Below are 21,731 nucleotides of genomic sequence, written 5' to 3' on the forward strand. Positions count from 1 at the left end.
AACAAAACAAACTCAGAGAGAAAAGAGAGCTATGACTATATTTTCTCCACCCCTTGCCAAAAACACTACAAAGAATGGAAAAAACAATGTCTCACTTTAAACCCCAGAACTGGTTAATCAAAGCAGTCGATGATCACACACACCAGCTGAGAAAAAAAAAGTTTTCTATCCATACTTTACTCAGAACTGCTACCTCTGGCAGCCTCAGATGGAAAACAGGAACTGCCATGCTCCTGTCAGAGGTCTGCCGGGTGAGGAAATCTTCCAGTAACCCCCACAAAATGCACTGAGCCAAGGTGCAAGAAACCTCCTAGCAGGCAACTACTGAGTGACCAGAGCAGCAAGGACACAGCAGTGACCCAATCTCCCTCAGCATCTATTTGGCCCATATTTGGATGCATCGTCACCTGAGGATGAGGTATCACTTGGGACTAGAGGTATCAGAAGAACCTACACAATTTTGTAATTAATGTAATACAGCCTTGATGCCAAAGATACAGTTCTCTATATAAGCAAATTTTATAAACCATCCAGTGTGGAATGAGTTTGGTATAACCAAATAATCTTTCAGTACATCTTGTGAGCATACATTTGTCGCCAGGTTACAGGATCGCACTACACTCAAGTTGGTTCCTAAGACCCCAGTGGACTGTGCATGGCCTGTGATGATAAGCTTCTTGACAACAATATCAAGGCCCATTTATCAGTGACACACAATTCTCTGGGGTAATATTGAGGTATTTCAGACATTATGTGGGGTTTTATGCAATTATGATTCCAGTTTTTCTCTTCCTCCTCTCCCTACTCAAGCAATTTTACTTAGCAGGACCAGCAGTCCAGACAGCTGTGATTCACACTCTCCAGCAGAAAACAAGGGGGTGAGGAACCAAGCTTTACCATCCTCATTTAAGAGAAGAAAACTTAGTTCCCAGTCAGATCTCCAGATAACCACACGGGTTTCAAAAACTCTCCAAACCACAGTCCACCCTTGTACTCCATACTACCTTGAAGAAAATTTTCTCCCATGCAAGTTTTTCCCACCAGGCTTTCAACTGACCTGTCTCCAGAGGAGGGTTTCATAGCCAGTAGAGTGACCCCATCCAAACTAACCAACTTATCACTGATTAGTAGTCCCCTTCATGAACCAAAACAGGAATAAGAGTCACAGAGAGTGCACCTCTTCATCCATCTTCTATTCCACAGATGCTATGGAAAAGGAAGATATTTACCTGGCTCTCTTAGTTCTTTAAAACATGGTGGGGGGAAGGGGTGGAAGCAGGGGGAGTGGAGGGGAGAGGGACAATAGCAACATTTAGCCCTAATATTCAAAACCAGCACAAGGTACTTCTAAAGCTCCAGGTATCTGGACTGCCCTTTTGAAGCTGAGTCTGCAAGTCAAAAATATCACACTGTTACTCAAAAGAAACAGATCTTTCCCAGCTTTTGATCCATACAGGCATGCTGCAGGAAAGGTGGTTTTATCTTCTGCTTCAAATTTAATTACTAATATTTGAAAAATTTCTACATAATCTGTACAGTGAAGAGGAAGATTTTGTCCGGTCTTTTCTCAGTAGACAGTCTGAAGCACATTTATTTTTACTCTGAGAAGCAAGAGATTCAAAGCACAGTCTCCAAATGTTTCAGAGGAAGTTACCCTTATCAGTAGTCTTTAGGCAATTCCTGTACACCACATACTTGGGATCAAGAAGGTGTAATGTGAAGTCTATAACCTAAAAGAGGTTAAATGTGCAACTACCAGCATAGCTCCCTTTTCAGCCTTGCTTTGCAGTATTAAGATCACCCTTTAGGTAAGTGGAAAAACACTGGCTACAAAATACTGTCTTATCCCAGATGGTGATGTCATGATTATGTAATATTATCCTCCAAAGATTATTGTATATTAAAGAATATGCTGTATCTCCCAGGCTTTTCCCTTGCATAACTTCCCAGGTAATTTGCATCACTGAACAATGGGAAACAAGGCTTGACAGGAGTAACTCCCTACACAGGAGTAACTTTTCTTGCTCACTAAATTTGGGTTCATCTCCCTGTGGCCTCCTGGAAGGTGTCACCAGCACCAAGTGAAAAAAAATTGCCCCAGCAAACAATCCCCCACGCCAAAGGATCATAGCTCAGCATCTGTACTCTAGCTGTTTCCTGGCCACTGCTGGTCCTGGGGAAAGGAGGCACTGTTTCTCTACAGCACAAGGAAGGCTCTGAAGCCTTGTGATTAATTAAGCGTGGTCAGCTTGACTCTCTTCAAGAGGAATGAGGAAACAGAGGTAGAAGAACCTGTTTGATGAAACTTTGAGCACCGAAGCCTGAGGCAGGAGCCTTGGTGGAATTAAACACTGTTTCTTTTTCCTCCTCTTTGCCTTCAATTTGTTTATAACCCATATACTGGCGGGGTCAATGAACACACAAGTTCTGTTCAAGACACAGAAAACAGAGTAACAAACAAACCCCGGGAAAGATACAATATAATCAATATCCTTTGAGTCAAGGTGGGCCAAGCCTTCTATACCAGCACAGATATAGAATTTCAGAAAATAAAAGAACCCAAACCATCCCTCATGTCCGTCATGCTGTTAAAAATATCAATATTATTTCAGGTAAGATTTTTTTTTTAATATGCTGCAATAACCAGATGCAAAAATTTTAGCCATCTTCTAATCATAAGAGCAACAAATTATGAGAGGACTGAATCAGTCTGACTACTGCATGTTCATTTCTCACTTCATGCTTAAGGCATATAGATTTCCTTGTATAACTTCTAAAAACTACTGTGAAGAAACTGTTTTCCCCTTAAGCATGACTAGCAGTGAAGTCTCATTATACCCACCCTTTAGTTCAAATAATGCCAACAATGACTGCAGTCACTGGTAGCAAATTAACTTCATAGGGACAGTAAAGTATGTACTAGTGGGGGAGGGGGAATCTAGTCCAAACATCCTTTACAACCTCTCCATCTCCATGCACAACATGGTGTATTGAGACGCCCATACAACATGGCTCCAATGAAAGTCAAAAAAGCTAAATGTGAAGGGCTTTGCAATTCATGTGAAAGTGAAGAATTACACCAGTACATGCTTCTTTACAAAAAGGTCTTGATTGCGTATTCAATACATTCATCAAATTGATATCCACTTAGGAATCTACTGATGAAAAGTACTACACAAATTTGGTGTTATTTTACTCTAAATAAGGGAAAAAACATGTAAAAATGCTCCTAAGCATGACAGTAAAATTGAAGAAGGATCTTCCTTTTGTCAGTAAGCATCTGGTATCTTGTTTCATCCTCTTGATGTCTCATTTTCATATCAGAGTTCTAATTAGTACAGCAGACAAACAATGAAAATGTGAAAGTCCCTGTAGATCAGCTTCTATCTTTACTCAAGTGCTGTACATGTCTGTGTACATACAGAGCACTGATGATAAGCACTGCAAGCAATATTGGCAGTCAAAAAAAAGCTGACAGCAGTAACCTAATTTTACTTCAGAGGGTAGATCTAATCTTAAGACCTGATCCTGTCAGGAACCGAGAGCCATAAACTTACTGAAAATCAAGCAAGCTCAGTCTTTCACTGAAGACACTCAGCACCTCACAGGTTCAAATCCATACTTTCGAAAAGTCACTTCCTATTTCTCCTTTGTTTACCCTGGCTTATCCTGAACAGTGAGGTTTTCCAACATAGAGATAACTTTGGAAATGATTACTCTCATATTCTTTGATGATTTCAAAAGGCAGGAAAGAATCTCTCCCCTTTCTGAGGGCCACCCAGCTGAAGCAAAGAACATTATTTTTTTCAGGCATATTAATAGGAGCCAATAATAACTCAACTGAGTTTCCTTGGCCTTGAAATACCTAACCGAATTTGCTTTTGTTCTTTCTCAGTAACATATTTTGTTCCTGTATCTGCTGTCACACAATTATGTTTCAAACAACCCTAAAAAAGAGACTGCACAACGACTTCCAACCAACTTAACCTCTTCCTATAACACATATTCATTCCTTCAATGTGTTTTATCCATTACACCCCTCTCACAAGTGGATGGAGCCACTGGGAGACAGAGTGTAACAAAGTAGGTCTTCAAATTAAGCTTTCCAATGATTAAATATGTTAACTGTAATTAAAGCTGCTACTAGTCTCACTTTCTCCAGGAGTAAAAAGGGAACAAGAGAATACGAGTGCTGGTGAAGGGCATCTTCTTTCCTAGATTCCTAACAAGAAAAAAAAAATACTGAATGAGTTGAACATATACATCCAAATAAATGAAGATAAATTATTTCATCCCTTTGCACTCCCATTTATGCCAGTTATTCTGAGCCAAACCCCTTTTTTTTATTTTTAATCAAGCTAGGAGATTTGGTAAATGCAGCTTGTCACCACAATTTTTTAATTCTGCTAAGAGCAGAAGTGAGATACTTCTCAACAGAGGAGCTGCTAACAGCAACCAATGAATCAGGAATTACAAGAACCACTTGGAGAAGAAGGTGCAAGAGGGAAGTGGAACTGGAAAAGTAGTATCCCTTAGAATAACAGGGTTAAAAGAAAAGAAGACTGAGCCTGTGGGCTTGAAAATGCAAGCCCTGGGACATGAGCTCTGAGCTTCAGGGCAGATGCATTTTGAGACACAAAGGAATTGCCTAGCTGTGTTCTTTGATTACAGCTCTTACCAGGAATCTGGTTTGTAAGCAGGGATACTTTCAGGACAGCTGAGTACGTTCTCTTTTCTGCTGTTCTGCAGCCTTGAGATGAACATCTAACACCTAAGGTAAACCTGTGACACCAGCAGAATTTGAAGAGAATTTTTTGTATTTAGGCGCCACGTCTTTTCATATTTGCCTAAAGAAAGAAAATCGTAGCTTTTCTGAGGTAAAAAGTGCACGGTATTATAAGCCTCCAGTATGAAATAAAGCCATTAACATACTCCCTTAAACTGTGATTCTAATTGCTGTTTATGAGCATATACATCTGAAAGATGAATCAAATCCATCAAAATTTTTTACGGGCTCTGGTTTCTTCCTGTAGATCGCTGAGCAGTATACTGCAAAGTCAATATTACATTTTGGATAGCCATATAGAAATGTGTAAGTACATTCTCCTAAAGAGATGACAACTGTAAGTAACTGAAGCCTTAAATTCACCACCTTTGTACACCAATGCCTTCAGCTTCATGTAATACCACATAATTGATATTCCCATCACTGACTACTTTTAGTATAATGGACCTGAGCAACCCACATTTCAACACCTTTTCTGTAGGATCTGCACAATACCTTTTGGATGAAAAAACGTAAGTAAAATGCTTTACTACACTTACAAGTCTAGATGTTAAATTTATACTGATCAGGGAGGGCAATACTATACACAGTACCAGGAAATCAAAGAGAAAACCTCTTCTTCACTGTGAAAGGATGGCCATGGGTATGCTGCATCCTTCTCCCACTTCATTTGAGCTCCAAACACAATAATGAATAACTTTGCAAAGCAACAGTGAGTAGCTAAATGAACACCTCCCTATAATTTCCCCAGAATCTCTTTAAAATTTATGAAGCCCCATTTGCTGTAATCTGCTCCAAGTTCTTCCCAACTGGGGTCAGTCCCGAAGCACAACATGTTAACCCCAAGCCATGTCAGCACATCCAGAGTAGTGAATCTGTGGCTTTTATCAAAACCAGGGACTGCCTTGTGTAAACCACAGCCTACCAGTCTGCCAGGCAGGCAACACCAATATAATCTCACTGCATCTGTTTTATAAACACACTCAGGTGTTGGGCTATCAGGCTTTGCTGCACTGCACAGCTGCTCCACAGCATACACCAGCTGTACTTACTCCCTCTTCACACCACTCCAGCTGGAGGATCCTAAGCCTTTCCACTCTTAGTAACAGAGACAAGACCCTAAAAATGTAAAATTAAATGTTCTGTTTCCTTCAAATGATTGACTCAAATGGAAGTTCCCTTTCCTCCAAATTCAGTGCATGAACAATGAAACAACAATCACGTTAACTCTACATTTTGTCTGCTGTTATCTTCTACCATATTAACTGCAGTTATGGGGCTATAAAAAAATATACAAAATTATAAGTTAGGACTGCAATTTTCAAAGTTTCAAACTTTTCAAAACAATCTGTTCTACATTTCAGAGGGATTTGCACATCCAACTCTTCCAGCCGTTCGACAGCTCAGATATATTCATGTACAGGTAGGCTCAGTACCGGAGGCGTTCTGAGTACATGCACACAGGATAACCCTCAGTGGTAATTTTTTCACTGGAACAGTAAAGCTGGTGCTGCCTCCAACTAGTCATCCAGAGGAGCAGCTCAGCTTCCAAACACGGACTCTGCTTTGACAGTCTGGAAGCCTGGTTTTATAGGTCCACACCTCTACAGAAAAAGCTCCAGTGTCAAGAAGGCAGCAAAACAGAGGCCCTGTATTTCTGTTTGTTTACTACAACTGAAGGAAAGCATCCCCACAATAAAGTGGTTGGAGAATTGAAACAGAAAAAAAAGCCTTCCAATCAAACCATAAATCCATTAGCACACAAAAGGTAAGCTACAAGAAGGAAACAGAAATGTAATGGTGAGAATCCTTTTACAAAAGTAAAAGGAGATATTGACAGATGAGGAAGAAGCTTTAGGACAGAAACCTTATTTCACTTGTCTAGATCTCAGCTCCTTTCTCCCCACTGCAAAAATGAAACTGATACTTCCACTGCAAAATTGTGAGATTAAAACCACAATGCTTCTACCATACTTCTGGGCAACATGGAGCAATCTCCATCCATTACACTTTCTCTCAGGAATGCTGTGAAGATGACTGTACTCAAGATTCTCCAGACTCAGATTATTTTGCTAATGAGTTTCATTATAACCTGACATAGATAAGATCTATGTATCACTACATGTAAATCAAAAGCAGACAAAGGCCTCTTCTGGAACCACTGATATAAAAGGTCGGATTATTCATTTTATAAGAAGATTTACCTAAATTATGAGTGAATGTTTGTCCCATCATTTCCATTACTGACACGCTCATTTGTTTGAAGGAATTATGTGAATGGAAATAAAGGCAATAATTACAGAAGAAAGAGGAGATAACATGCTATATCACAAGTAGATGCAGGACAAGGAAGCATGTAAAAACCTGCATGACCAGTTCACAGCATGCAAGATTATAATGAAGTTATTACACATCATCTCACAGCTCACACAGATTTCAGAAAATAATGTAATCAGGATCAGAAATACCTTGTGTACTGTGAAAATTAATTCACCAACCCCACCTGTTACCAGAAACACTAAGGAAAACCAAGCAATCCTCATGATGGCTACTTTTTTTTTTTTTTTTTAATCTGTTTTGACATTTTGAAACTTTTAGTTAAATAAAGCCTGCTGCAAAAAAGATCTCCCTTATTTGTACGAACTGCTCTATTACAAAGTGGCTTCACTTTGTTGACCATCTGTCATATTTACATGTTCCTTGGTCTGGCACACAAGCTTCAGCCTCTTTCTCTGCTGACTCATGTGAATAAAAACACTCTCCCTTAACTCCTCAGTTAGACAACTATTGCTTCCCCAAGGGCCATCAAATACATTTTTTAAAAGTTACAATAACACATAAATTATTTCTTTTGCATACTTCTGTCCTGTAAAGTACAGGTTTTTATTTTGTCATACATTTTCCATGGCTTTTGCAGGCCACATCTAGCTTGATACACAGGTTATTGCACTCCAAAAGTGAGACTGTGTTTCTTATTTTACATCATAAACTCCTGCAGGAAGAAACTATGAACTTTCTGTCTCTGCACAACCACATGTTATCAAAGAAAAACTAATAACTGCTACATTCAAAACTGTCACACTGCCAGCATGTGTGCATCCTTGCTCTGACAAGGTCTCAGCACTTCGCTCCTGTCTCACTGGGATATCACTACCATCAAGTACATTTTCATAGTTGCATAAAATGTCTCCGAGACTTCACATTTTTTGCATTGCAAAGTTCATTAACCATGCATAAATCTTACAATAGAGGGGCTCTGCAGAGCAGCACGCTGCTGCTGGGAAGCAGATTTTGCTTGCAAGTCTAAAATAGGGTGCAGGGTTGATTCACAGTCGCTGGAAGAGCTGCAAACTTTTTGGCAGTTCTACAAAACATTTGGCCTGTAATTTGTCTTACTGATCACTGCCACAATTACGTCCAGGTCCCAAAGAGAAGAAGCCCATACAGTTCAGCAAGGAGACTGTTCTAGGGAGAAAAGGCTTCACCAGAAGTGCCCCCACTTCTCACTCTGCCTGCCTTCCCTTTCAGTCAGATCGGGTTTTTTTTCAACTTCAGTCTTCCAGGAACAGCCTGGAAGACAAAATGACATTCTCAAACTTCACATCTGATTTTAGACCTGATTTTTAAAAAGGGTAAACTTTAGAATACACTAAGGGTTTTGAAAGCTTTATGGTATTAATAACACTGTTACAGCAAAACAGTGCTTGGCTGTAGAGCACTCACATTTTAAACCAAATGTAACGTGTCAGAGATTGTCAGTTTGATGTCCAGAGTACTCAAACAAGGCTAGAGATCAGTTTCATTTAATTTGTTCAAATATCCAGTGATTTACTATAGTTTTATCAATGAAGCGTCAGCCAAAATAAAAAAAAATGTTAAGGTTTTGGTTTTTTTTTTTCTTAGCTTAAAAATGCTCTGAACAATGCGACTTCCAAAACAACACACATTACCAAACTGAAGAGATGGCTTGATGGTCAGACCTGACACTTCTGACCAAGCACATTGACAAGCAGTTCACAATGTACTCACAAACTCATTCATACACAGTTTAGCAGCTGTGTTGGCTGGGTTTTTTAGGGTGGTTGGGCATTGGAACAGGCTCCCCAGAGAGTGGTCACAGCACCAAGCCTCTCGGGCACATGGTGATTCTTGCATGACCTGTGCAGGGCCAGGAGCTGGACTCAGCTGTCCTGATGGGTCCCTTCCAATTCAGTAGATTCTGTGATTCTATGACAGCAGATATAACCACTCATGAAAAGACAGCTAGATAACACTTTCAAAAAGCTGCTGAATCAGGAGCCTAAATTCTTCATGTAATTTCCACGTTGCTGAAAATTTTACAGCAGGTCTCAATTTGGAGAAATACATGAAGTTCAGTATTAAACACAGAAGGAATTCAATTGATGAAGACATAACTAGCTAGAAGCACAGAGGAATCAGTATTTATGCAACCAAATGATACACATATTCTCAATAGTTTCAGCAACAAAGTACACCACTCGAAGAACTACCCATTAAAATCAATACAGGAACACCAGCTTGGAATCTGTGCGCAAAACAACTTACCTCTCTCCTCCAGTCATTAATGGACAGCGCTCGCTACAAACTTACAATTTTTGTTTATTTCTTTAAGGTATATTGATTTTGCTTACTAACACATCCGCTTATCAACAAAACCAACACAGGAAAGTTTCTGGGGTTTTTGCACTGTTCTGGACTGTGATGAACCTTGGTCAATTGCTCCTCATCTATTTTTGATACCATATTGCTACGGTAAAGTGAATACCCTTCAAAAAAAAATCATGACCCCACATTTCTGCTAAGTGATACTTCCTAGAAGGTAACATTATCCCCTACCCAAGGCCTCTTGCAACTAATGGGCAAAGCAGAAAAGAATGAGCATGGATTGGCAAGAAAAGAGCACCTAAAGAGATTACAGGTGCTTGTCTAGGTCGTAGTGTCTGGGCTGCTCCTCAGAATTGTTCAAAATAAGTTTAGCTGAACTTGTATTTTAACACCTTTCACCCAGCCTTATAAAAATGCATATACAAAGTTTCCTCCCAAATATGACTACTAAGCGAATATTATTTTTAAAGTTAGATATAGATCTAGATATAACTGATATTATAGTTATATAATAGATCTTTATATCTAGATATATAGATATAGATATAAAGTATTGCCTAAGGGTCATCAGTAAAAAGCCCAAGGTTTTGCTTTTTAAGTGAAAAGCCCTGTCACTTGCTTTTGATTCAATGGATAACACTTCTGAAAAATAGGCATGAGGTGTTAATAAAACTCTTTTTTCTTCTTTCTTCCTTTCAGAGGCTTGGCATGGCTCTGAGAAATTGCTAGCAGGAAGATTAAAGGAGTGTGATAAAACTTAATATAGCTTATCTCGGCCCAGTGACCTTAGTACATACCATTATCCCTATATATCATATCCAGATTTGATTATTGTACTGCTAGTGGTCTAACCCACCTATCACTACAGAAAAAAAAGCTCTAATATAGCAATACAATACCAGCTTTCATTGAATTATACAGAAAAATTCTGTAGTTCCCTCAAACTGGGCAGTCCCAAACATTTTTGAAGCTAAGAACCAACCACAAGTTTGGGAATCATGGACTAGATCATATGGGCTGTCCCTCTAAACACATCAACTTCTTGAAGAGAAACACCACATTATGCAAAGCATCAGGAACTTCAAATATCTCTAGCAAAATTTCCACTATTGCCTCTCTCCTTGATATTTTGAGTTAGGGACACCAAGCAAACCTAAGCCAATAGGCTGCTCAACTACCACTGCAGCCTTATATTTCTCTTGGCTTCCCCAGTGTGCCTTTTGGACTTGTGCGTGGACTGGCATTTTTTGAAGACAGAAACCACCATTTCAGGTTAAACAAACAAACAAAAAGACAAAAAAAAAAAGAAATAACAAAAACAAACAAACAAACAAACAAAAATTACCAAAGACTAGGAGGTATTTTCTGTGATTATGAGTCCCTGAAAATCCCATCAGTCAGTACCAACTAAAAATTTTTAGTAGTGTTTACACTTCTTGGGAAAGTCCAGTTTTCAGGGATAGATCATGTTCCTACAATACCCCACTGAGTCTGCTAAAACCAGAGCGTTTTGCCTGAAGTTCAAACCTACACATTACATTTATTCCTTCAAACACTTCAGTAGTATAACTAACTGGAAAATCAGTGCATCCCTCCTTTCTGACTGAAAATAGCCACTGCAACAGCCACGAGCATGATCAGCTCCCTGCTGCTTGCTGAGCAGCACAGCGGGGACACGCTCTGGACAACAGCAGCTGGGCAAACACCACAGAGCTTCAGACACTGGGGATGCTTCTGAGTCCTACTGACAGGAGGATCTTACTGGTCCACTGGAGTGACAAAAATGGAAGGAGTTGGATTTCTGGGAATAATGGCAATATGGATATAAGGGAAGTAATAACACGGAAATGAAGGAAAAGTTACGAAAGCTGGGACTTGAGGACAAGGGTGGTGGATTAAGGGGAAAAGTGGGCCAAGAGGTCAAATGTTCAAGAGGTGCCAAGGCACTACAGGGTCACAAGAAAGGAAAAGGCAATGAAACTCAGAGGAAAAGAAAAGAAAAAAGATTCCTCAGTAACGTTAAAAAGAACCATGTGAGAGAGAAAACACAGAAGACACAGCATGAATGACTTTAAACTTTTTGTTTTCCAATACATTCTCAGACATCATTTTCTAAGGCCATGGATCAATCTCACCTTGAAATAAAGGGAAGTTGACAGATGCCAGAAAGACTTATGCAATGAGTAAATATGGTCCCAGCAAGAAAACTGTACTTGGAATAGATCTCTGTAGAGATCTATAGCAGAACATTTCATTCACATAGCCTGCCAGCATTGCCAACATCAAAATCTTATGCACTATTGCAAAAGTTGCCCAATAATTTCTTGACCATCTAAAAGCCAGAACCGATGATAAAGAGGAAACTGAAGGAAAACAGAGAAGGACACTACTGTCTTGCTGGTTTTTAATCTGTGAAACAAAAGCAAAGCAATTCCAGCCATTTATTTCCTCATCATCTATGCAGAGGATGCACCAGTCCTCCCTTCATATTTCCACCACTATTACATCTGCTGCATTGCTACCACATCACTCTTAAAATACACTTATAAATATTAACATTGTCAAAGCCATCTAGCTTTTAATGATATTAAAAAGGCCAATGGACTGAAGAATGGAGAGTTCTAAACGCATAAGAAATCTTGGTCCCCCATAATAGGAGGCTTGTAACTTATTTATACTTTCAAGTACTGAAAGATACTAAGCTGGAAACAGTAAGTATTAAGTTTCTCTACTCTTCATTTAAGATACAGAGATACCAAAGGGGGACTCCTGTTCAAACAATGCAGACATGAAATTTATTTGGTAACATCTAGCCATTATTCATGCTTTTTTGTTCCTGCCTGTGATGAAATTGCCCAGCAGGACACCAGAAACAAGCAAAATGATTCTATTGTCTGGAACAATCAAATCAGCTCAAGTTAGCTGATATAAGGCAGGAATGGCTGCCTACAAGCCTCCGATGGAATCAAACCTTCCTTTTTTAATTTTAAAAGCTATGATCTGACATTACTTCTGTTCCTCAACAATACAAGCCCTACAGAGTTCAGGGGGGGAAAAAAAACTCTTAGAACTGCATAGCATTTCTCTAACACTGCTTCCAATAAAATTAAAACATTAAAACTCCTGTTATATTTAATGGGAACATGCCAATACCTCTAGGTTTCTTAGTTGTGCTGTTCAGAAATATGTGAAATCTTGGCTTCTGTAACTTCTGTTAAATCACAGCAATGATACTTTAATATCATTGATTTCTTAACTCTTGGAGGAATGCAAGTGAGAGGACACTGAGAAATTAACTTTACTACCAATTCAAGCTACTGACTGAATAATGATCAGAGTGGATAAGAATTCTGCAGATGTTCTTGCACCATATTCATTTGCATTTTCTTTACCAAAATATAGTCCAAAGTACATAACTGCCATGAAAGTTACCCAATCTCTAGAACGGCTTATTAACTTTACAGTTGCAGTTTCATATTAATATTACTGAAAATACTTTTTAAACTGTCTAGTGACTGCCTGCCAAACAGGAAAATACTCACAAACGCAAGGTTAGAACTTTTTGTCAGCCTTCTGTAGAAACCACTTTTCCCCCAAACCGTTGAAACCCCTGTAACGTCTACAATTTGCACAACTCAAAAGGGCATGCAAAATACCCCATTCTCCAGGCCTTGCTCTGACCAGCTTGGCAAAAAGGTTTGGTTGATCCCACCCCCCCGCCCCGACCAAACTGTCCAAGCTGACTTTGGTCTTCTGATCTTATTCCATACCCAGATATTTCCAGCCCTATCTTTCCAGGCAAATGGATGAAGTCTCTTCTCAGTGCCCTCTGACCAAAGATATCCCATTACTTGCATGATCTATGGTTCCCAAATCCTCTCTTACAATGCATTGCAAATGTCTTTCTCTTACAAGGTAATAGTTGCGGTGGGGGAAAGATTAGGATAATGTTGGGTAAAGCTAAACCGAATTCAACCCGCCAATTTCAAGCCAAAAAGCTCCTGTCTCTAATGTTTTGCAAACTGCGTTCACAGTTTCCCTTCAAAACCTGAAAACCCCAAAAAAGTTCATTTAAATAAAAGTTATTTACAGAGTGAAAATTAATCACATTTAGCTGCCAAGTTCTACAATTCCAACTTATATCAAATCCTCATTTTGGCAATATTTAAAGAATTCTGGACATGGAGGACAGAAATTCAGTTTGATGCTTGAGTGCAGAAACCAGACTTACATATGCAAGATTTGCAGATGAATAATAAATCAGTAAGAAAAAAAAATACAAGCAAAGGATGTTGTTAACTGCTATTTATTCTTGGTTTTCCTTTGGACTACAGGCCCCTATTGAGAGAAGAATTTAAACTGACCCGCATGATATCCAGTGAACCCAGTGAGATCAGTAGTTTACTCAGAACCATGAAGCTCTGCACAGTGTCTACGGAACCACCTGAGCTGGATTAATGACACGTACTGTCTTAAAACCGGTACAAGAAGGCCATGCAGGAATTGTTTTCACTCCACTGGGACATTTCTTAGAAGTCTAGATTTGAACTAGTACCTATGAACTGGACTCTGCTACTGGTAACTTTTTTCTAACAAACACTTTCTACAGAGTTCAGTAGAATTATTTTCACTATGTGGAACTTTGTATCAGTATTTGGTATTCGCAACAATAGAATGAGATTCTGATCAGTGGAGGGATCAACTCTTGACCTACAGCTATGATAATTCAGTGTTAAGTGAAATGCATGCTCCACTACACACTTTTCATGCCCTGAGCAATTTTTTTCAAATCTGAAGTGAGACTTCAAAAGCTACACGCTCAGCAAAGCAGGCAAAAAAAAAAAAAATCCCAAAGCGGGTCAGCAATCACCATACGGCCTTCAACCAGCCAATTTGCCTATGCCAGCTCATCCCAGTCTCCTACACGTGTAGCCTTCTGCTGTTGCCAAAAGGGCAGCTGGAGTACGCGGTGCGGCAGCAACTATTCATTACCCTCCTCCAGGTTTCTCCCCATGCCTCGTCTCTTCCTTTCCCCACTTTGCCCTTTCTCTCTCCCTGCAGTAACAACCGCAGAGGCAGCGTTTTCCCCCTCTATTGCTTCTCAGCAGACTGGGAAGCACTGCAGGTAAGCAGGAGCTGTTAGGAGAGAACATTTCTAGCAGGGAGTAGGAGTAGATTTATGCAGCTGTAGAAAGGGATTGATACAAGACAGTGGGTGAGCTGTGTGTGACTGTACCACATCCCCAGCAGAGAGGGAAAAGAGAAGGCACAGGAGGGAGACAGACTGTGGGAGAAGGCAAGGAAGACCCCTGTTTGTACAAAGTTCTCTCCAAAATCTCTCAGCTCCTCTTGACAACCACTTACCCTCAAAATGTGAGAGTCCCTGTGCTGGGCCCCCATAGCTCTCTCAGCCTTGCCCCACAAGCTTGACAAACTTTGCTCCAAGACCACCTTGTCATGCAGAAACCTCTTAAACAGGACCCCAGCAATTTCCCTTTCATTTCAACAAATATGATTCCAAAAACAGCTTTTCAGCAGCCCATGAACCACAGTTTAGATGAGATCTAAAGTTTTTGCAAGTGAAATCCTAGGCCTTTCAACACTGCTAGCACAGATAAATTCAGTCAGCAGATGAAAATAAAAATGAAAATATGCTAGAGTCCCTTTCTGCCAGCCCGGTGCCAGCCCTCAGCAGTGCACGGCACCAGTGGAGGTGAACGCACAGGGTGACCTGCACTACAATGATGACAATTCCATTCTCTGTCTGCCAGCTACAACAGATCACCTGCTGACTGAGAGGAGTTTCCATTCCAACAACAGAAATGGCATTAAAAGAAGGGGCGGGGGGGGGAAGCACCTAAGTAGTCTTTCCATTTCATTCAGATTAGAGGCACTGGAAAGAGACAGTTCTACTTCTCACATCCATGGACAGCACACAGGACCAAGGACTCTGAAGAGCTTTAATTCCTCCCCTGCTACTGCCTTTCAGGTGACATTCAGAGCTCAGATAACCTAGGTGTTTAACTGCATAGACTGCAACTTCTTCCCCCTGCCATTTCCTATAACTCATCACCTAGTTGCTACTGAGATATTAGATTAATTCATAATAAATTTGCTTTATGTAATGGTGGCACAGTCGCACAACTAACGTCACATTGGCAAAATGGAAATATGAAAGGATGCATTCAAAAAAGTACAATGTTTAAATTTAGATCTGAAGAAGCCACACTGAAAGAAGAAAAATAGTACGGAAGATATTTTAGCAAAGAAAAGCTCACTGAAATCTATGTTGGTTTTTTTTTTCTTGACAGCATTAGGAATTTTTTTAAGACAGCAGAAAATTAAATTTCTTTCATTAACCTAAATACAGCAGTAAATTATTTTCAGTGGAAATAAAGTCTTTTCTTGTTAAACGTTGTGATGTCCTCACTGATTTAGTGAGTACTGCTACTCAGCCAGCAAAAGGATTTTTTAGGACAACTCAATAGGTTTTCTCATCTACAGCCAGGCTAATGGCTAAGACCCTTAGATGGAGTCTTTGGCATTGGTCCAATCATGCTGATTTCATCTGTCGTCAACTCTGGAAAGTGGACTTGAACTCAGAACCCATACTACCAATCATCCACACACATAAACATTGATCATGATAATTTGCAGGAGTGGAACCACACGGCTAAATATCAATGGAATTTTCCTTCCTGATCTCAATTCCACTGATTAAAATGTAGCTGCATTGCCAACTCAAGTGAATCATTTACATATGCCACATGTAAGACAGCTAGATAAAAACATACTTTATTATTACCTGAATTACCTAACTCAAAAAAAATATAGCCAGAGCTGTCAAGTTGCTAGTTTGTTTTTCAATCAGAACTTGCAAGTTGTTTATTGTTTTGTACTTTCTGCTTTTCAAAGCGTAAGTTCACCAGCATCCTCTTGAATACTCGGTGCCATTCTGTATGACATTTTCTGCGCTTACAAAAAGCCTGAAATGTCATAAATCCAAAGCTGTCTTTAAAACTGCAGTATAGCCATGACTAAAAAATCTGCAAAACTGACACTTTTACTGTGCTATGTCTGTATTGATGCACCACTGGAAAAGCAGCCATCTTTTTAATTGTCATTATACCTATATGAGAAACCCAAACAAGTATTTTCTATTGATCTTGCCAAAACTCCACAAAACTATGTACTTTGTTTAAAAGCTTTCAGGCAGTAACCTCTGAATCACTGTTTCACACCACAACTTTGAATAATTAATTTTTTTTTTTCAGGGAGTGTACGTATCATAAGGTTAAATGCAACTGTTGAACACTCTGTAGATGTAAGGAACCAGGGTTTTGCATATCTATCTGACTTGTGTTAATACAATAGACATTATCATGATTTCAAGCTTTGTACTTGTTTATCATTAGTGTTTCCACTGTAACCATGGCATCCATATAAGAACAGGCCTAAGAATGAGAAAAATATCCAGTATTCTCCTAAAAAACTCATATAAAAAAAATATAAGGATTTGCACAATGGCAAAAGTCAATCAAATTTGGTGAGCTGGCTAAAATGAGAAACAGTTCCCTCTTAGAGGAAAAAACCCCAAAACATTCTTTTTGTGAATCTTTTTTGCATTTTGGACTTCTGACAAGAACCTAGAAACCTAGACACATAACCTTGACCCTAGAGCAGATATTATAAAACATATTCTGAAATTTTCTTTAAAAAAACCCCATGCAGTACTATATGAGATCAAAAGCATTAAAGCTATTAATATGTTGAGAAGACCTGTTCTTAGCACATGAACATTTTCTCAACCCTCTTTTAATAGTGACAGTCCAGTCCTGCAATAACTGGTGCATCATTCTGAAGGTAAGGAGGGGCAGCGGTGCAATTACTCCAATCACATTCAGCAAGTACTTGGTACCCAGTTCCAACTTTCGGGACTGCTTAAAGGGAAACCCTCAGAATGGCATAAGAAGACCTGATGATCTTCAAGTGTGTTTCAAATGTGTAGGCTGCATTTATTTGATATTTCAAGGAATAAGGAAAAATGGGTTACTGTGATTGCTGGTTTTAATTTGCTTGTTACAGAGTTCAGAAAGAGTACTACAGAAATATCTGCCTTAAATGCCAACAGTGAAATGAAGGAACTAGTCCTCTTATTAAAAAGAAAAAACTAACTGTATCATACCAGCAGATCTTAGCCTAATGTTGGTTTAGGCCATGTGCATTTTCCTTGTAGTGTGAAACTCATTCACTTTGCAGATGACTCCTTTTTTAGGTTTTAATATAGACTCCAGACACTGGTGAAGACACCAATAAATATATTTACTTCAGTACGGACTCTATAGAGATGTCATGGCCACAGATTTTCTTGCAATTAAATGAAAAAAGACCCCAAACCAGTGTGACTTTGTAGGAGTCAGTTATCTGAAGGTTCCTATCTATTAATCCAATAAACACACTCAGTATTACAATTACGGCAAGACACTCAGTAAATAGGAAGATTTTGGGAAGGGTGAAATACAATCCTATAAATACTTACCACCCCCCCATTCTAACTGTGGTACAGGGGGGAGGTGTATGCTGTCTATGTAGCACATGAACACAATCCTAATGGTAAGGATTTACAGTACAGAACAAGTTAAGTGATGCTTCAGAAGCTGCATTAGATTGGGCTGACCAGTTATGATCCACTGCCCGGTTCTCAATTCTGTCACATCAACAGACAACAGGCAAAGTCACTCCCTCGTCTCCTCCCACTCACTGAATGCTGGACAGCAATGAATCCTGATGCAATAAAAGCCAGCATTTATCTGATTCAGCTATCTAGTTCCTCACAGATCCTGGTTACAATGGACCTCAATCTGTTAAATTCCGCTATTTATCATGGGAATGTGTTCAGACATCTGAGTTCACCTTAAATATCGGAGCCAGGATGCACCCCAGCCCCACCAAAATTCAAACTTGGCATCTGGAATCTGAAAGGTCCTTCCAGATTTGGTGACAAACTCACAACATGTACCACGCACAAAAGGAACATACAAAATTACCATTCTTTCACTAAAAATCTGTGCAGATCTCCTCCTCCCACTGGTCTCAAAGATGAAACCTCACTTGATATCAGAAGAGTCCCAACTTGATTATCATTCAAACCAGGTAAAAGACATCTGCAATACTGCTGCATTTGTCTTTTCCTGATATAGATATTTTCCCTCTTTCTGTCACCCATTTTCACCATTTGAGCTTACTAATGTGTAGCTTTTATAGAGCATCAGAATAATCTAGACCCTGATTATCACAATGCAACACATAGGTAGCAAAAAGAAAAATATTTTGAAGTCGTAAACATTAAAGTTTTAACAGCAAAGTTGATCAGCTCCTAATCAGCACAAATAGGGTCTAATTCTTTCATGCCCTTCCATCATCTCGCCATCTCTCCAGCACTGCATTAAGCAAAGAAGCCACAAAGAATACATAAAACTCAGACCTATTAGCCCTAGCTGTTTTTTCTTTGGTCCTGAGTTCTTTGTCTGTTTGCCAAAAAAAATACAGGCTAGTATCCTTGACCATGAAAAATAAATACATACAAAGATGAGCATATATAATTTCAGATGGCTGGTGGAGCAGGGCACACTGAAAATGAGATGATAGCTACTACTGTTTTATTATACATCTCATTTAAAGAATATCCACCATTTAACTGTTTAACTGCAGAAATGTGAAATGTGCATATTCACAATTCCCATTTCTTCATTGTTTGATTGGTTTCTCCCTGTTAAATCATACTACCTGAGGATATCAGGGCAAGGATTTTCCAGCTTTTTCTGTACTCTCACTGAGGCATGTTAGCCTCTGAGTCTTAAAGACGCTATGAAAGCTGTTAAGGCATGTTGTGTGTACAGACAACAGAATTTCTCTACTTGGGCCCAAATTCCACTAGGACCCTTTCATCAGTCTTGAGCACTTGAAGAAGCATTGCGTTAGATCTACGCATAGAGGTGTCGATCATCTGGAGGAAGGAAGGAGGAGCATCAGCGTTGATGCAGTGAGCTCTCAAGTGACAGGAAGACCCTGAGGTGTCTCGTATCACAGGTCAGGTCTGGATTTTTAAGGCTCATCATTGCCAGGCTATCCAAGAGTATTCACCCTGAAATGAAAGTCATCTAAAGCACTGGATCTGGGTTTTGCAGTAATGTTTTGTACAGATGCATTTATTTCGGGTTTTTCATTCAGTAAGACAACTAGATTTGTATTTATGTCACATAATTTCAAAAACTTGCGTGGTAACTACATACCTCTTACTTAGATTCAGCATATTTTTCTTTCCTGTCTCGCCTGTAGACCACATGCATTAGTTATATAGTAGCCATGACTATCTCAGTATAACAAAGTGTGGAAATAATGAAAACCCTTCAGAAGCATTACGTGCCCTTGGCAACCTAGCTCTGCAAGACAGATGTTGCATCCAGAGCCATGCCACTGAAAATCGTACGTACGTGAACGTATCTACAGCATGAACACTTACCCAGTCCTCGAAGTGACGGCTCCCGTTCTGCAGCAAGTCCTCAAACTGTATAGTGCAGTTAGCTACAAAATCGTCGTACCCGATGGGGGCATCGTGGAAAACAGCCATCTCTATCTTCCTGCCATTGCAAACGTCGGTGACAAATTCATCGTTCCAAGCAGGACTGTTGGTCTTTTGCTTGGTCGAGGTCTGCCCGATCCTGGAGTCGTCCACATTGAGGGCGATGTAAGGGTCCAGCAAAAAGGTCTGTGGCCTGGGACCCACTGCATGCCTCAGAGACCACGCCGTGGGTTTCAGATTCACCGCCTCGCAGATCTTGATTTTCAGCAAGCCATTGAAAACCACCATGGCTGGATAGCTGCACTTTTCCCAGGATCAAACACTCGCTCAACGCACTCGCACCGGGAGGGAGGTCTCGCCAATAAATAGGAGGGCAGGTCTGGGAGTGGGGGAGCAGGGCACGGTGCGGGTCTCTTCGCCTGGCTGCTGCTGTTACCTTCGATTATTTAGCCTTTGCTCTTGCGACACCCAGTGAATACATTTATTTTCTTGCCCGTGTTTCTAACGGAAAACAAGGGAGGGGGGCCGCCGGGGAGGGGGAGGCGGCCGCGGCTGCAGGAACCCCCGAATGCAATCAAAACCCGAGCATAATCAATCCGGGGGGTAAGCAAGAGCCTTCTCCCTTCACCCTGACCATAATCCTGGATCAGTCCTCGCAGTGGAAGCAGAGCCGCGATCCCGGGCTCCCGCACACGCCAGTCCTGCCCGTGCGCCGCACAACAATACACACACGCATACACACACACACGCACACACACGGATCAGAAACACCGGCCGACCCACCAGCCCTGCCTACTGCACAGCCTCCGCTCAGCAAACATCCACCCGGGGACGGTCCATCCGCGCCGCCGCCCGCAGCCGCCCGTCCTGCGCCGCCGCCGCCTCCTGCTCCGCCGCCGCCAAGGCCGAGGACCCAGCGGAGCGACCCCCGCGCATGGGGGCGCCGGCAGCGGAGCGGCCCGCGCGGGTCTCGGCGGGCTCCGGCTGGGCGGCCGCCGCCCTGGCGATGGGCAGAGCCGCCGCCGCCGCCTCCCCCCGCCCGCCTCCCGCCGGCCGCCCCCCGCCCGCCTCCCGCCCGCCGCCTCCCCTCGGCCGCCGCCGGCCGCCTCCCTCCGCGCAGCCCCCGCCCGCTGCCGGTGCCGCTCCGCCGCTCGCTCCAGCGCAGGAAATGCGCAAAAGACGTCAGTCAGTGTGTGTGTGTGGGGAGAGTGAGCGGCGGCGGCGGCAGCCCCGGCCGTGCGTGTGTTTCTCTGTGTGTGTGTGTGTGTCTGAGTGTAGAAAGTTTTGCCTGTTGGGGGAGCAGCGCGGCCGCCGCCAGCCGGGAACCGCGGCGGGGGTCGCGCTCCCCGGGATGGGCTTGCCGGTCCTCCACACCCGCCGGGCGGCTTTCCGCCGGGGACACTGCCCGCCCCGGCCTCACGCCTCCTCCGCCTCCTCCTCCTCCTCCTCTCAGGATAAAGTGGTGAACCAAACGTGGATAAAGCACCCCCGGACGCCTTCCTCCCCGACCGCCTTTATTAAAGTGCTTGACCACCAAGGTCCTGCCCGGATCGGGACCACCACTCACACCGCGCCGGGCGCTTCTGGCGCCGCGGTGCCGGCGGACGCCCCTTCCCGCAGGGCTTCCCGCCCCTCGTCCTTCTCTCCGTGATCCCCAGGACGCCTCTGCCCGCGCCTGACGGGCAGCGAACTCCGCCGCCCCCGCCCTGCCCCGCCGCCTGACAGCGCCGAGCCCCA

At 41.7% G+C, this 21,731-nt stretch overlaps 1 protein-coding gene across 1 annotated transcript in view; it reads right to left on the reverse strand.

Annotated features, from left to right (window-relative positions):
• The window catches only part of PRKCE (protein kinase C epsilon), a 284,944-nt gene extending 263,971 nt beyond the window's left edge, over positions 1-20,973 (reverse strand). Inside the window, exon 1 of the mRNA XM_066178482.1 lies at positions 19,935-20,973. Coding sequence (XP_066034579.1) covers positions 19,935-20,282 — 348 coding nt within the window. The 5' untranslated portion in view covers positions 20,283-20,973. The remainder of the gene's footprint in view (positions 1-19,934) is intronic.
• Between the last annotated feature and the right edge of the window lie 758 nt (positions 20,974-21,731).

This window comes from Chamaea fasciata, unplaced genomic scaffold (assembly GCF_029207755.1).
Source record: "Chamaea fasciata isolate MVZ Bird 193981 ecotype frontalis unplaced genomic scaffold, bChaFas1.0.hap1 SCAF_3, whole genome shotgun sequence".
In the NCBI taxonomy this organism is placed as follows: Eukaryota; Metazoa; Chordata; class Aves; order Passeriformes; family Sylviidae; genus Chamaea; species Chamaea fasciata.